This window comes from Aquarana catesbeiana, linkage group LG01 (genome assembly GCF_042186555.1).
Source record: "Aquarana catesbeiana isolate 2022-GZ linkage group LG01, ASM4218655v1, whole genome shotgun sequence".
In the NCBI taxonomy this organism is placed as follows: domain Eukaryota; kingdom Metazoa; phylum Chordata; class Amphibia; order Anura; family Ranidae; genus Aquarana; species Aquarana catesbeiana.
In genome coordinates, this window is record NC_133324.1 from 160,809,195 (window position 1) to 160,827,010 (window position 17,816).

At 40.1% G+C, this 17,816-nt stretch overlaps 1 protein-coding gene across 3 annotated transcripts in view; it reads left to right on the plus strand.

The window, feature by feature from the left end:
- The window catches only part of ADGRV1 (adhesion G protein-coupled receptor V1), a 774,317-nt gene that overhangs the window by 78,027 nt on the left and 678,474 nt on the right, over nucleotides 1–17,816 (plus strand). For all 3 annotated transcript variants that reach the window (XM_073624499.1, XM_073624500.1, XM_073624501.1), the window contains 4 exons: nucleotides 1,206–1,319; nucleotides 1,414–1,979; nucleotides 6,131–6,401; nucleotides 13,077–13,406. In XM_073624499.1, the coding sequence (XP_073480600.1) occupies nucleotides 1,206–1,319; nucleotides 1,414–1,979; nucleotides 6,131–6,401; nucleotides 13,077–13,406 (1,281 nt within the window). The remainder of the gene's footprint in view (nucleotides 1–1,205; nucleotides 1,320–1,413; nucleotides 1,980–6,130; nucleotides 6,402–13,076; nucleotides 13,407–17,816) is intronic.

Sequence of the window (17,816 nt, forward strand, 5' to 3'; positions counted from 1 at the left end):
TATTTGTAAATCAATGATCTGCATTTGAACAGCACAGATTATAGCCTATTTACATTTTACAAATCTCTTTTGCCCTATTCCAACAGAAAGAATGTTCATGCACCTATGCTGGGTGAATGGCCATGCCAATTCTTTATAAATCAACCCTTAAGTTAGTAACAGGTAAAGTACAGTGTGCAAGTTCTGATAAAAACAAGCTGAAGTGTACACTGTGGGGTTGACTTACTAAAGCTAAATATACTGTGTACTTTGCAAATGAAGTGCAGTTGCACTCATTTTCCTTAGTAAATGTAATGTGGTAAAGCTTCAATGATTGTAAAGCTTTAATTTTTTTATAATAAATTAACAAACATGTTATACATAACTGCTCTGTGCAATGGGTTTGCACAGAGTAGCCCCAATCCTTCTATTCTGGGGTCCCCTCCCAGTACTCCTGGCTCCTCCCCACTGCCAAGTGCCCCCCATAGAAAGATGCCTTCTATAGGGACACTCATGCAGGCTTGCTCCCGAGCTGCTCTGTCTGTGTCTATTAACACACACAGCATGGCTTGGCCCTGCCCCCACTCCCTTGTTACAGGATCCTGCTGCTATCAATCTGCCCAGTGAGGAGGGGAGAGCAGAGAAAGCCACTGCTCTAATACATAGCACTTGGTTGAGATTGGGATTAGGTAGATCAGTGTTTCTCAACTCCAGTCCTCAAGGTGCCCCAACAGGTCATGTTTTCAGGATTTCCCTCAGATGAAACAGCTGTGGTAATTACTAAGGAAGTGAAACTGATCAAATCACCTGTGCAAAATAATGGAAATCCTGAAAACATGACCTGTTGGGGCGCCTTGAGGACTGGAGTTGAGAAACACTGAGGTAGATACATGGTGGGGTGGGGGATCCTGCAGCACAGAAGTTTTTTTTAACTTAATACAAACATTTAGGCTTTAACTTTGTATAGAATACCCAATCAGTTGCAAGAAAATAAAAAAAAAAACATTTTTGGTTGCACGTGATTGGATGATGAAAATCATCAGAGCTTTACTACATTTTCTGAGCTCTGGGGAAAATTAATGCAACTGCACTTGCAAAGTGCACAGTCTATATGCCTTTAGTAAATCAACCCTAGTGATTAAACAGAAATTGTTAAACAACAGCCTCATAAAGGCATTTACACTAGTACTGTTCAGCATTTTTATAATGTATCTGTGATCTTGCAGATAGATGGAGGGCCAAATCCAGCTGAAGAAGACATATATCCAGCTAAGGGAAACATTACTTTTTCTGCTGGCAGGTCTACCTTGGTTTACAATTTGACAGTATTAGATGATCAGGTGAGTAAAAAAATCTTTAAACCCCATGCAGATTAGGACACCCATAAATATATACATAGCTTATATTAAAATTACTTTTTTCTGTTTTCTTAAGATACCTGAAAATGATGAAAATTTTACTCTGAAACTTACAAATGTCTTTGGAGGTGCAGAGATCAATGCCACAAGGGACACGCTTCAGTTGACTATAAAGAAAAATGATAGCCCAGTGCGATTTTTTCAGAGCTCATACATGGTGCCGGAGACAAATGATGTTATTACCATTCCAGTCCTCCGAGGAAAGACTATCTCCGGCATGGTTGTTGGTTCTGATGACTCTGAAGTGTCGGTCACTTATAGGATTGTAACAGGAAACACAACATCTAGTGCTCAACTTCAAAGTGATTTCCTAGATTGTCAGCAAAACAATACTATTGTCTTTCCTCCAAAAGTCCAAGAGATAACTCTGAAATTTCAAATCATCGATGATCAAAGCCCAGAAATAGCAGAGTCCTTTCAAGTTGTGTTAATGGAAGATACCTTACAAGGCGATGCTGTATTACAACATCCCAGTGTTGTCTATGTTACCATTGAACCTAATGATAAACCCTACGGAGTTTTATCTATTAATAGTGCAATATATAATGAGATGCTTGTTATTGATGAAGATCGAGTATCACGGTAAGGCTTGGTAAGGGTTCAGAATAAATGAGAGGTAAATTGAACTTCAGCCTCCAGGGAACTCTGTTTAATGTGTGGCTTTAACAGATGCATTCATAGATCACTTATTTTAAGGGTGACTCCATTTTTTGAGAATATATATGGTGGGGTGAGATGACTAAAATACTCTCAGTCATCTAGATTGTAAGTTCATAGTGTAGTTCTCTCTCTTGCATGTGTCATGGGGAATTATTTATTTGCATTTATTTAATTATCTGTAGCACACACTTTGTACTCACTTGTATGTACTTTGTTCTACTAAAGTAGAAACAGTAAAACCCTGTCAGATATTTTTTTTTTCTTTCGTATTTTGCATTCTATTCCATTTTGAGAGTTAGGTACAACAGGAAATGAAAGGCATCCAAAGAAAAATCCCCTTTTGGGGCTGGTTCACATCATTAATTGCACAAGAAATCCAGTGCAATTCACATGTGATCCGGGTGCAGTGCGATTTCAGCCCATTTATTTGAATGGCCTGAAATTAAGCCAGATCGCACCAAAAGTAGTGCATGCTACTACTTTTAAAAACGGACAGGATGCAGATTGCGATCCAGTGCAGGCAAACGCACTGCGTTTGTGACCTGCACTAGCGATGTTGTTACATTAACATTGACACCTGCTGCAAATCGCAAGTGCACTGCATATTGCATGGGGTGCCAGAAACGCACATGGAATATGGGTTTCCCTCAAATCATTCTGGTGTGAACCTGCCCTTAGACAGATGTCACCATAGTAAGTGCCCCATTGCCCGATTTCCCCATCTTCTCTTCTGGTGATAGCTCAAAGTTTTCAAATTTCCCTCACTTTCTGTCCTGGTGACTAATCATTAGGACAATTATTCAACACATTATTCAAAACGTAGCTTTAGATAGGTTTCAATAATAAATACTCTTATTATTTGTCCCTTTGTTGGTTTTATAGTGTTTTAAGCTAAATGCTAAGTTCTACCTTAATAGTGTATATCAGCCTGCAGTCACTTCTGAGCTGTACAATGTGTTAAGCTGGTCATACACTAGTAGATTTTTGAACTAATGTACAAACAGCTATACGAAAATCTTTTGCACACTGGATAAATATCACTCGAAAGCACTCAACATTTGAATTTGGAATGAATGTAATTTCCCAAATGAAAACTACGTAAACTGTTAGAACATTGTTTATTCAAGAAACATTTTTCATCCTGCTCCTTTGAAATTTCTTGTCACTGTGATTGAAAACGAACATTGATTTGACTGCATTAAACAATAGAAAAGCAAACAAATGTTCTTTAAACCAAAAGGTTCTAACACAATTCTACTAATATATGGCCAGTTTTAGACTCACACAAATCTATAAGAAATATCTACCCAGTAGGCACTGAAGGACAATGGTTCCCGAACGCTCCATGAATTTAACTACTTGCCGCCTGTCATATAGCAAAATGACGGCGGCAAAGTGGTTTCAATAACCTGACCAGACATCATATGACGTCTTCAGGATATTGAGCCGCTGTGTGGCCCCCGGGGGCACTCATGGCGGCGATCGTTGTTGGGGGGGTGTCAATCTGCCACCCCGCAACACCGATCTAGGTAAAGAGTCTCTGACGGAGACTCTTTACTATGTGATCATTTGTGTCCAATCACGGCTGATCCCAATGTAAACAGGAAGAGCCGGTGATCGGCTTTTCCTCACTCGCATCTGTCAGACGCGAGTAGAGGAGAGCCGATCAGCTGCTCCTCTGACAGGGGGGGTCTGTACAGATCGATTATCAGCGCAGCCCCCGAGGATGCCCACACTGGACCACCAGGGATTCCACTAGAACCACCAGGGATGCCACTAGGACCACCAGGGATGTCACCACCAGGTATGCCACCCTAGACCACCAGGGATGCCAATCAGTGCCCACAATGGATGCCAATCAGTGCACACAATGGATGCCAATCAGTGCCGACAATGGGCATCACTGATCGGCAGGCATTATTGTTTGGCACTGATTGGCATCCACCAGTGACATACATTACAGTACATCAGTGCCACCTATCAGTGCCCATCCATGCCACCTATCAGTGCCCATCCCTGCCGCCTATCAGTGCCCATCAGTGCCGCCTATCAGTGCCCAACCGTGCCGCATATCAGTGCCACCTATCAGTGCCCATCTGTGCCGCCTATCAGTGCCCCATCAGTGCCGCATATTAGTGCCCATCATCAGTGCCCATCAATGCCACCTCAACAGTGCCACCTCATTGATGCTACCTCATCGGTGCCCATCAGTGCCGCCTTATCAGTGCCCATCAGTGCAGCCCCATCAGTGCCCATCAGTGAAGGATAAAACTTACTTATTTACAAAGTTTTGTAACAGAAACAAAAAAAAAACATTTTCAGTCTTTTTTTTATTTGTTTAGCAGAAAATAAAAATCCCAGAGGTGATCAAATACCACCAAAAATCTCTATTTGTGGGAACAAAATGATAAAAAACTAGTTTGGGTACAGTGTAGCATGACCGCGCAATTGTCATTCAAAGTGCGACAGCGATGAAAGCTGAAAATTGGTCTGGGCAGGAAGGTGTATAACTGCCCTGTATTGAAGTGGTTAAACCAGCATGTAAATCAGCATGTTGATCAGCATGTAAATCAGCATGTTGCACGATGCCACCTTATACTCTGCTGGTCCAGGTCACTTTTTTTCTATTATGCTACATACACACGACCGGTTTTGCCGTCGGAGTAAACTTTGACCGTCCAGAACGCGGTGACGTACAACACTTACGACTGGACTAGAAAAAGGAAGTTCAATAGCCAGTAGCCGATAGCTTCTGTCTCGTACTTGCTTCAGAGCATGCATCGTTTTTGGTCCGTCGGAACAGCATACAGACGAGCGGTTTTCCCGATAGGAATTGGTTCCGTCGGAAATATTTAAAACACGTTTCATTTCTAGGTCCGTCAGAATTTTCTAAAAAAAAGTCTGATGAGGCCGACTACACGATCGGAATAGATGATGAAAAGCTACCGTCTGACTTTTTCTGTCGGACGTTCCGCTCGTGTGTACGCGGCTTTAGAATCCTACTATACAATATATAAGTATGGTTTATAGGTGAATTAAAATTTTAATATAAATTTAAATCAATATAGTGAACTTATTGGTGTATATCCAGCAACCCCTTTCCCTTCAAAAGGAATTAAATTGTTTGGTTAGATATGATGTCTAGTTTAGTTTGCCTGACTACAACAATCATAAGGACAGTTGTCATTATAATTATTATAGCTTTATGCGCTTGGTTAAGTAGGTGCTGTTCCTTAGTGGCCATGGAGTCTCTATGCCAACTATTGTATGGTTAACCAGATAGTCTTTCTTTAAAAGTAACAGCTAGCCATATTCTGGAGAGTTCTGAAAACAAATGACCTTAGTTAAGATTTGACTAAATTAATCAAGATATAAAGTGCAGTAGCCTACAGCAGCCAATCAGAATTCATTTTGCCATGGTCTGACTATAGCAAAGTGAATTCTGCGTTTAAGAATTAGCACTTAAGATCTTTTTATTGAACAAGGCCTTAAGTTCTAACCGCCTCTCTTAACTCTGGGGGATTTCTGTGACAGACAATTGGCAGAATCAACAGATACATTTTCTTATTTTTTTTTCTTATTTCTTTTTTGTTTTTTAAGGTGTTTACAGAAAAAGCATACAGAAAAAGAATTGTACAACAAAGCAATACACTTCCAGGACATACAATGCGCAAATATACAAATTACAATGCATCATGTATGTGAAAATAGAAAGAACAGCAACACTGCACATACCACAGCCAAAATATCCAGAGCAAAGTATCAACACAATTCTGCCTAGGCAGACAAAACCCATCGTAAGGGTAATATGTACTCTCTCATGCCCCCCGCCAAAACATACATTTTCACTTATTGAACAGATATAATAAAACACTTTCCATGGTATATTTACCAGAACAAAATGGAGCACAAACGAGAAGTTTGTTGTTAGGGATTACATACACGTTAGCTGCCTGTCCAACATTGAAAGAGGCTTTGGACATCTCAGGGCAACAATCTGAGAAAACAGACAATATATATAATCAATGATACTAATTATGCAACTGAAATAAGATTTTGTCCTTTCTGGATAGATATGAAGGAATAACCATTGTGAGGAACGGGGGAACACACGGCAATGTCTCAGTGAGTTGGATCATTAAACGTAACAGCAACGATTCCTCCCGCGTCACTACTGATATCACGCCAGACTCTGGAGTGCTTCGATTCTCCCAGGGGCAGAAGATAGTAGCTATTCCCCTTACAGTGGTGGCGGATGATGAACCTGAAGAAGCTGAAGCTTATCTTTTACAGATTTTAACAAATACTATACAAGGTGGAGCTGAGATCGGCACACCCACAGAGGTTTGTTCTTCACATTTTATTCCAAAAGTCTCTAATATCTTAAGATGAAACATGTAGGTGAGATGTCACACAGGTAAAGCAAGAAGGTTAATGGAAAATGGTAAGATGTCTCAAAGGTTGAGAAGCACAATCAATCGACAACATACCACAGCCATGTCTTGTCTGGAAGGCTCCATAATTATCCATTTAAGCAGCACCAGTGAAAGCTCTTATTTATCCAGGTCATGGTATATCTAGTAGTAGTTAGTCACATTCAACTGAACATATTCTGTAATGCTGAAGAGATTTCGTAGCTTACCAAACCACTTCTTCGGAAGTAAATGTACCGGTAAATGTGGATCTTCCTGTCACTCTGGGAACTGAAAAAGGGGCCTGGTAAACTACGAAACTATGTCAATATTACAGGACAAGTCCAGCTTAATGTGACCAAATACGCCTTTATACTGTATTAAGATAAAATGAGTCAATACACCTCAACGCTCTAAAATAAATTTTAAACTGCACTGTTCATTAGACCCCTTTCACACTGAGGCAGTTTTCAGGCATTTTAGCGCTAAAAATAGCGCCTGTAAAGCGCCTGAAAACTACCTCTCAAGCCAACCCAGTGTGAAAGCCTGAGTGCTTTCACACTGGGGCGGTGCACTTGTAGGACAGGAAAAAAATTCCTGCAAGCAGCATCTTTGTATACACCGCTCCTAAACCACCCCTGCCCACTTGAATAAATGTGCACCGCTTTCGAAGCACCTGAAAAGTGATTCGTAAGCGCTGCATCACGGGTGCTTTTAACCCCTTTTGAACCACTTCTTGGGGGTTAAAAGTACCCACTACTGCCCAAAAAGCGGCGCTTTACCGCTAACGCTGGCACCGCCCCAGTGTGAAAGTAGCCTTAGTGTTTTAGTGTTTATAATTGGCAGAAACAATCCTAAGAATTTATTGTGGCTAGTCATTACTCAGTGACCCCTTTGTCTTTTTGTCTCTCTTACTGAGAAAAAGTAACAGTAGGTTGCTGGTGGGCATTGTGGTTAACTGAATACCAGTCAATTTAGTTCACTTTGATTAGAGAGATCTGTCCACTGGTAATCACAGCTTGTTTGTCGCCATTAATATTTTGCTCAAATGCTTTTGCAAAATACAATAGTAAAAAGTACAGCATTGGGGCAGCCTGGAATGACCTGGAATGAATAAAATAGAATCAACCAGCGCAAACAACAAATTTTAAATACTAAGAAACAGCAGCTGAAATACTGAGGGTCAAATGATCAAATCCCCAAAAAATCTATGTAAAAGGCAGTACAGCACATAGAGTTAGATTAAAAAGGCTTACTAAGAATACATAACAATGAAACTAAAATATAATAAGCAGAATATCATAGGCAAAATAGTCCATGTTCTTCATAATGAGACACAGCAGGATCAGCATAGTCAGCAGAGCTCCAGTGATATAAGTGATGTTCACAAAAAGATAAGTGACTGATGTGAGAAACCTCCACCACCGACAGTATAGGCCGCTCACCTCAACAGATGGACCCCTGAGTGAATCAGTCAGGTCTAAAACAGCAGTTCCCACATTGGATAATGTCAGCAGCATCACATACACTGATATCAGATGAAATGCCGGTATCTTGTTAGCTCATAGTAGTCACATCAGGCACGTAGGATACATATAATAAAAGTAAAGAAGATCTTGTACTCTCTGTATATGCGTTTATTAAGAGAATAAAATGTGCACTTACAAGGGTCACACTGTGCCCAAGTGCGAGGGATGGATGGCATAAAAATAAATGAATGTTCCATGGAGATCAGCAAGCAAGACGCGGGTGACGTCACGATCAGGGTCACGTGGTTTCTGTACGCGTTACGTCCCAAGGGGGCGGGACTTCATCAGCGGCGGCAGCATGACGCAAGCCACCCGCTTAATATGCACAACAGCTGACCATTACAACCAATGGATGTAGGTGTCTACCAATCGCCATAACAACCAAGGAAGCAACAGAACGGTAACAGCTATTAGGAGAAGTCCCCCCCAGTTGAAGTCCATGCGGACGAAACACGTCGGGTCCGTTATGCCTGCTGAGCCACATTCTTTGAAAGCGCTTTTTTATATTTTTATATTATATTGTCAGCTTGTATCTGGCCCTGTTTGTTGGGGCACCAGAGCAATACTTTTTATCTCATTAAAACCTTTTTGAAGTGGATTCACACTATGTGGAGGATTTTTTCTATTTCTTTTTTGAGGGATACACGTCCCTTGGGTGTACCTGCATTTTGAATACACACATCATCGCCTTTATATCCATACCAAGGAGACTCCAAGATTGGGAGACTAAATCTGGGATGATCGGTGAGTAGCTGTCATCACGCTCCACTGCACCAGGACAGAGGTCTGCACCTTCCCTTGGCGGGATAACCATCCCCTGGATGATTGCGATATAAGCCTTGTTTGACTCCCAGCCTTCGGCTAGGGAGTTCACCTATTCCGGTAAGGGTTATGGAACCGTTCATATATACCGTATTAAAATCAGGGGAAAATCGCGGGTGCGTGTTATACGCCGATCCCCTGCGATCCTGACCTGTCAGAACTAAAAAATCGCTGACCGCGATTTGAAAATGGCGCCGCCAGCGCCGAAATACACAGTGCCGGTCCTCGGCTCTTCTCGGCGGCTTTCGGTTTCACTCGAGCGCCGCCCGAACCTAGCCGAGTATACTCGGCTAGTTTCGGATAGCTCCGCTCACCGTCCAAGTGGAACCGAAAGTAAACGAGAGCCGCCGAGAAGAGCCGAGGACCGGCTCTGTGTATTTAGGCGCCGGCGGCGCCATTTTCAAATCGCGGTCGGCGATTTTGAAGCTCAGAGGCTTCAGCAAGACTGCACTGGGGCAAGGCTGGACTGGGGCAAGGCTGGACTGGACACTGGGGAAGGCTGCACTGACATGGCTGCACTGACATGGCTGCACTGACATGGCTGCACTAGCAAGGCTGCACTGACAAGGCTGCACTGACATGGCTGCACTGACATGGCTGCACTAGCAAGGCTGCACTGACATGGCTGCACTGGCAAGGCTGCACTGACATGGCTGCACTGGGCAAGGCTGGACTGGGGCAAGGCTGCACTGAGAAGGCTGCAATGATGGGCATTTAAATGTAAGTTTTTTTCCCTTCAACTTCCCTCCTAAAAGTTTTTTTTCCTTAAAATTCCCTCCTAAATTGAGGTGCGTGTTATACGCCGGTGCGTGTTATACGCCGATAAATACGGTATCTATAGATGTCAAGTCACTTCAAGGTTTATTCGTGCCATTTATGATCTGAGTGATTCAAGGTCTATCCCCATCATTATAGATCAGGGGAATTCAACTTATTGGAACTATTGGAGCTGGTCTCTACCAACACTGGATGTATACATCTTTTTGAACTCTCTGGCAAACACTAATTTGTTTAGATGTTTTGATTATACTTATTATGTATAGTTTGTGACTCTATATCCACTCATTTTTTTCTTAGCAGTGATTATATGAAAGTGCACTTTTGTGATCTATTATTATCACCTTTTAGGGGTACACATTTCTATGTACACTGTCACTTTTTTAAGTACATCCCTTGGAAAGTATGCGGATGTATGGTTATCAGCTTACGTTTCTATAAAGAGTTATTGAACCTTTATTTTTATTGACACTAGTCACATGTGCCCTAGCACGTAGTTTTGATATTTTTCACGAGTTAATACACTTACTTACACAGTAGAGAATTTTGATGATCCTTTTACAGTTGAGTTCCATCTCAATAAAACTTTATTGTGCAGTTAACCTCCAGACAGTCATTCTGATTGGTGGTTGCCCGATAACGGACACTGTCTTTTTTTAGCGCCACATTATTATTGTTTATCATTTCACCATTTGTCTATTGGGTATGTTGGCTGCTCCTTTTATTTAGTTGGCGCAATATTATTACACATTTTTTATTAGGAGAATGTGTTAAGAATGCCGAAATAGCAATCAATAAAAAAACGCCAATACAACATATTTAAATTAAACTGTATAGTGAATGGCCATTATTATGACTATAAGTTTACTACAATATATATAATAAAGTGTAAAAAAAATATTGGTTTTATATAAAGTCATCCCGCGTAAATGCTTAATCTCGTGGATACATCCAAAATGACATTATAATAGCAATCATAAAAGAAAAGATATAAAAAGGATATAAAAAATATAAAACACATATCTAACAATCAGAAATGAAACAATTAATATCAAAAAAGGATTAAAATCTCATAATGTCTCCAAACATTTTAAATTGGTGCATGGCCAAAATCTTAGAGGACTTAAATTTTGGGGCATCGAAAAGATTATAAAGCATTGGAGAGGGTGCAACTTTCTACGTCAGCTTAGTCGTAGGGAATCCCATTGGATTCATGAGACAAAGGTTCTTGTGCCGGGAGGCCTAAACATAGAATTTGATATTAATTGTTTCATTTCTGACTGTTAGATATGTGTTTTATATTTTTTATATCCTTTTTATATCTTTTCTTTTATGATTGCTATTATAATGTCCTTTTGGATGTATCCACGAGATTAAGCATTTATGCAGGATGACTTTATATAAAACCAATAATTTTTTTTACACTTTATTATATATATTGTAGTAAACTTATAGTCATAATAATGGCCGTCCACTATACAGTTTAATTTAAAATGTGTTGTATTGGCGTTTTTTTTATTGATTGCTATTTCGGCATTCTTAACACATTCTCCTAATAGCTGTTACCGTTCTGTTGCTTCCTTGGTTGTTATGGTGATTGGCAGACACCTACATCCATTGGTTGTAATGGTCAGCAGTTGTGCGTGTTAAGCAGGTGGCTTGTGTCATGCTGTCGCCGCTGATGAAGTCCCGCCCCCTTTTCCGCGTACGGAAACCACGTGACCCTGATTGTGACGTCACCCGCGTCTTGCTTGCTGATCTCCGTGGAACATTCATTTATTTTTATGCCATCCATCCCTCGCACTTGGGCACAGTGCGACCCTTGTAAGTGCACATTTTATTCTCTTAATAAACGTATATTCAACATACAGAGAGCACTAGATCTTCTTTACTTTTATTATATGTATCCTACGTGCCTGATGTGACTACTATGAGCTAACAAGATACCGGCATTTCATCTGATATCAGTGTATGTGATCCTGCTGACATTATCCCATGTGGGAACTGCTGTTTTAGACCTGACTGATTCACTCAGGGGTCCATCTGTTGAGGTGAGCGGCCTATACTGTCGGTGGTGGAGGTTTCTCACATCAGTCACTTATCTTTTTGTGAACATCACTTATATCACTGGAGCTCTGCTGACTATGCTGATCCTGCTGTGTCTCATTATGAAGAACATGGACTATTTTGCCTATGATATTCTGCGTATTATATTTTAGTTTCATTGTTACGTATTCTTAGTAATCTAGAAAACAGCTGCATTAATACAGCAGTGTTCACTTGGTACTGACTTTTTCTAGATTTGGGACCATGTTCATTTAAACTGTAACTGCAGGGAGCAGAGCTAAATATATTGTTGAAATTTATGTGACATGTTTGATTGGCAAAGTATTTGCAGCTTTCTGCATCTCCAACATGCTCACTAGAATGTGAGTCATCATCACTATGTCAAAGTTTTCCCTAAAATTTCTTCTTCCTGGAAGCTGCCTAAACACCTCCTGCAACTCCCAATGCTCTAAAAAATGTTTATGGACAGTTCTTATGCAACACAGAAAAGTCTGATTCACTAATAGCGCATAATCTCCCACCAGAGGGTAACTAAAATTCACAGGGCACCATAGAAAAATCTTGATGGGGTCTCCCAGCGACTGCTCTCTGTGACACTTGGCAATGTAAATTGGGACAATAGTGCAATTGATCCTAACATAAAGTGGGGTTGATTTACTAAAGGCAAATAGACTTTGAACTTTGTAAAATGCAGTTGCATTCTACAATCCAGAGCTTTATAAATGAGGTAAACCTTTACTTTGCAAAAAATACCCAATCACATGCAAGGAAAAAAAACCCAGCATTTTTGCTTGCACATGATTGGATGATGGAAGTCAACAGAGCTTTTTCTAATTTACCAAACTCTGGAGCAACTGTACTTGCAGAATGCACAGTCTATTTGCTATTAGTAAATCAACAATCAACCTCAGTATGTCTAATTCAGGGTCAAGCAAAATGCTAGCCAAGATAGCCAGAAGCTCTGAAGGCAATAAATCTACACACAGACTGGGGGACTGCAAAGGAGGTCAGTGGCTAGTAACAACTTAATCCCAAAGCATGATCCTGTGTATCTGTCATCAGATCTGCTGGAATTGAGACATAAAAAAACCTCCCTAGTAGGGCCCTTTCCCACCCTGGGGTCTAATGGTATCTGTGTGGGCTGCAGCAGCTATAATTATTCCACTGCCTCACACCTTGCTTAAAATCTTCTGTGAAGATTGTGCTTAGAGAATATAAAGTTTAAAAAGACAGTTCTAATAATTGTTTTTTAAAATACGTGTAATTTTCACATTAGAGTATAAAGGGTCTAAATAGAGTTGCCTCGAGATCTGCTTTAGGATTGAAAAGATGCAAATGTTTTGGGAGTTTGAAAGATAATATCGTATATCATTTGCATAAGCCCGCCTCACTGTACAATATTTGTTTTGCAGCTTGTGTTCTACATTCAGGACAGTGATGATGTATATGGGTTAATTCAATTTCATGCTATGGAAAAGCAGAAAATTGTGAGCATGCGGCAAGGGCGATATCTGACCTTGAGTTTTGTGAGGCAAGGTGGAACCAAAGGAGATGTGAAATTGATTTTTACCACAATGTATATCCCAGCTGGTCCAGTGGATCCTGAGAGAGCCAAAGAAGGAGTTCTTAATGTGTCATTGAAAAATAGTGTTACTTTTCTGGAAAATAATTCTTTTATTACTGTAAATCTGTCCATAAGGAATGATGCCTTTCTTCAAAACGGAGCTCATTTTTATATACAGGTACAGTGTGATTATACAATTTGATCTTTCTCTGTAATTGTAAACTTGCTACATGCTTGTGAATCTAAAATAGGAACCCCAAAGTTATGTAACAGCCACATCTTCATTTTTTGCATTTAACTTAAAGGTGTTAAGAAAACGTATAGGGAAGAACAGATTTAAACTACATAAAATAGTATCTGTAGTTTATTTGCAGGTCCACTAGTGCTACAAAAAAACGATTGTTTTTATTATAATTGCCCCTAGAGCTTGAAAAAAAAATTGAAGATAGCCCCTATCATGCTGTTCCTGTGGCCAGCATAAGCTTGCTTGTCCTGTGGTTTTTGGCAAGTTATTATTAATATTATTTTAGACTTATTCAGCTTTCAAACATAGTAATATATTATCAAAATTGTACATACAACTCAAATGTCATGCTAAATTCATACATTTGAAAATGTTTTCACACATTAAACATATAGGAAGGCTGACTGCAGGTCAGCCTGAATTTGTAGGAGGAGTCTCACCCTATAAATACCTGCCCTTAATCCACCCATCCCGTCTGCGTTTCTTTTCACGTTATCCCACCCACCCATTCCCTTTTATTTTACTTCTTCTTTATTACTAATTACTTCTTGGGTATGCCCCCTCTTTAGGCATACTGACCTCGTGACCATGGCACACCCCAGGTCACTTTTCCATCTTCCTCCCTTACCTTTTCTGGTTGTCTGCAGGAGACTCGAGTACAAATGGATTTATGGCATTTAATTAATTTATTATGTGTGTATATTGCTTTAATGTTTAATTTAGAGCACCTTAACTGCAACTAAAGCTTGATGAATCAGGATTATGTTATATGCTGATGACATGTTGTTATTTTTGGGAGATGTCTCTGCCTCCCTACCGGTGGTCATGAACACATCTCTGATTTTGGTCATTACTCTGGCCTCACCATCATTTGGACTAAATCTGCTTTGATGCTGTTGGACGATGAACAGTGACGGTTTTATGCCCTATCCCTATTGTCCACTTCTTTAAATATTTAGACATTCAGGTCTCCCCCATGCTCACTGATTATTGCCGACTTAACATGTACCCTTTGCTAACCCATTTCAGGGCTAAGATTATTATGTGGAATAAACTTAAAATGTCAGTGGCAGGGAGAACCAATCTGATCAAGATGATCCTTATGCCACAATTATTATATTTTCTTCATAACTTCCTAGTGGTAGTCCCGTTAAAATTATTCAGAGTGGTCAACTCTCTTTTTAGAACACTGCTATGGAATAATCATCCCCTAGGGTCAAACTTGAACTATTGCAATACTGTAAGGTTGGTGGTGGCCCAGCACTCCCTAATCCCTGACTCTTCTACTTAGCTGCCCAACTACAGCATTTAATAGGCTCAATGTCTTCCACTCCGATGGGATTCGCTGCACGCCTTATGCTTTTTTTGTACCAAGGCAGACTCTATTTCTGAGGGCCCCAAATCTCAAATATTTCAGAAACCCAACAAACAGATGCCCACTTATGCGCTTCTTCAAAACGTGTGGAATAAATCTAAGCAACTGCAACAAGTGGTTGGGTTTACTGCGTATTGTGCCATTTGGGTCCCATTTGGGGTAATACAACATATGCAGAGCTGGCTAAATTGCAACAGGGACCCAGATGGCGTGCTCTAGGGGTAGCCCATTTAGATTACATTTTTCAAGATAGGAGACTGTTACCATTCCCTGAGCTACAGCGTAGGTTTGCGTTGCCCTCTACCATGCTCTATTATTATATGCAGTTGCATCATGCAGTTCAATCCCAGGGTAATGTGGGAGGCTGGGTACAATCCCCTACCCCTATTTTTCATCTGCTTCAAACTATTACAGAGACAAGGTTACCATATGTCATTAACAGAGTTCTTGAAGGCCCACCCTACTAAGGTGATGGCACTGTGGGAGGAAGACCTGGGTTCATTGACAGGGGGTCAATGGGAAGAGGCTTTTTAGTCAGTTACCATGTGCTCTTAAAATGTCTCCAAAAAACTATCGCAAATTATACATTTTGCTGAGAGTACACTGCACCCCTTAAAAATTCATAAAATGGGCAAACCTGCAGACCCACTGCGTGGACCTCATTCATCTCCTCTGGCGTTGCCCAAGCTTCGCTGCCTAGTACTGGACCGGGGTCCTATCCACTCTAAATCAAGTTTTTAAAACTGCTGTACCTCTGGACCTGACATGTTGTTTGTTGGGTGTTCTTGAGGAAGCAATCCCAGAGGAAATGACTAGAGTGGCCTTTAACCACACCTTATTTCAGGCTCGGAAAGTGATTCTTCTAAGCTGGAAATCTATGACTCCACCCTCCCTTAAAACATGGGTGACCCATATGGGGAATACTCTTCTTCTTGAGAGGGATATATACCAACATAGGGGATGTATGGGCAAGTTTGAGAGGTTATGGGCCACTTGGCTAAATACACCAGGGTTGAGTCCAATGGTACTGAGAATGTTGTTGAATTTCTTTTTTTCTCAAGTTTTTCTTGCTTAATTATTATAGGTCTATGCCATAATCCTAATGGTTATTATTTTTGTCAGTATTACATAACCAGTGTAGGACAACCAATATAAAACACAATCAGTATATAATTAAAAAAAAAGTCCCGATTTTGTGTGCAAATTCCACCTCAGGGTGTCCTTGAACCACGCTGACCTCTTTGGATCTTGATCAATTGTGTGAGGCTGTCTGTCACAGATCAGTAGCAAAGCTGATGTGTTATCTGTAATTTTATATTGATTTTAGTTTGAAAGTCACAAGTGGACACACTCTGATAGGTGTCGGCAGCAATCACAATAAGCCTTGTTGAAGGTCACTGATAATTAGTTTGCACGGTAATTTTTACACTCCAATATTGCGCTGATTATATATTGTTTTATTGTTTTTCGATGGCTTATTGTATGACTGGCCCGGGCATTATTTTGTTGTGTTATAACTACTTTTTAAAGGCATGTTGGAAAGTTTACCTTTTCCATTGTATGTACACTGGATTGTTTTATTTTGTTCAATAAAACCTTTTTGATACAAAAAACAGCTTGATGAATCAGACCATTAAGAAGTTAACCTTGAGGTGACACGTGGCCACTCATGAGGTGACACGTGACCACAAGTTAACAAGACACGTGGCCACTCATTAAAATTAGAAGAAAGGAGGTTTAACCTTAAACTACGTAGAGGGTTCTTTACTGTAAGAGTGGCAAGGATGTGTAATTCCCTTCCACAGGCGATGGTCTCATCAGGGAGCATCGGTAGTTTCAAAAAACGATTAGATAAGCACCTGAATTACCGCAACATACAGGGATATACAATGTAATACTGACATATAATCACACACATAGGTTGGACTTGATGAACCTCACCTACTATGTAAGGTGCAAGAAGTGCTTGGTTTGAGTAAAGGTTCTGAGTGGCCTATCCGTTACAGTGCTTTGCTGACTTTGTTAACATTTGTAAAGGTAAATTTCTGACCTAGGGCACCCTTATAATTGTTCTCTGACATTTTTTAAATAAAATGTAATCTCACTGTAGCAAAACATTTACCTTCGTGCAATACAGAGTAACCTATAGATGATTGATGACCATTGCCTTATGCTTTTTTGGCAAGATTAGAAAATGTTAAGCTGTCATTAAGATAGAGATGACAAAATTGGATCGCAACCATAGGGTGTTAGCTAAGTTAAATATTTTCAGTTTATTTTCCTTTTCATACAGTAAAGCATTCGTTTTGGAAAAACGGGAAAGGTTTTGCTGGCTAGATTGCTTCCTAATATCCAGAAGCCATTTAATGTCTTTGGCCAACTTAAACATTCAAGCTGATCCACAAGTAATACAAAAATGTACAAGAGCTAACCAACAATAAACACAAAGCGATTTGTCTGAAACAAAACGCTTTTACAGAAAGTCTTCCGCTTCTGAAAAGGAAACACATTTTCTGAAGAAAAAGCAGGTTGGCATCTTTTGGGTATTTCTTAATGTGTGATTCTTCTGGTAGGTGGCTGGCTGCATTCCCAGAAAGAACTTACTTTAACTTGTACAGAGAAAAGTGACCCTTTACTTATATTAGAAGTCTTTTTTATCCACCAGCCCACCCTTGCTTGGACAAATGAGCCAAAAGATCAATGTACAGGAGAAAAAACAGCCAAAGTGTTCACAAGCAAACTCAGACTTTTGTTGTATTACACAGCTTAGTACAAGAGATTTTGAAAAACGTCCAATATAGTGTACACTGCACACAAAGAACAACATAGAATGAGCCACTGTTCATTCCAAGGATGTATTACGTAATATCCAAAATACTCAATTGAAGGTAAAATCCTTGATAAGCTAGAGTGAAATTATGAGTGGATCATCTTAATTATAATATACTAAACCTGCGCTGTTTTAAAAA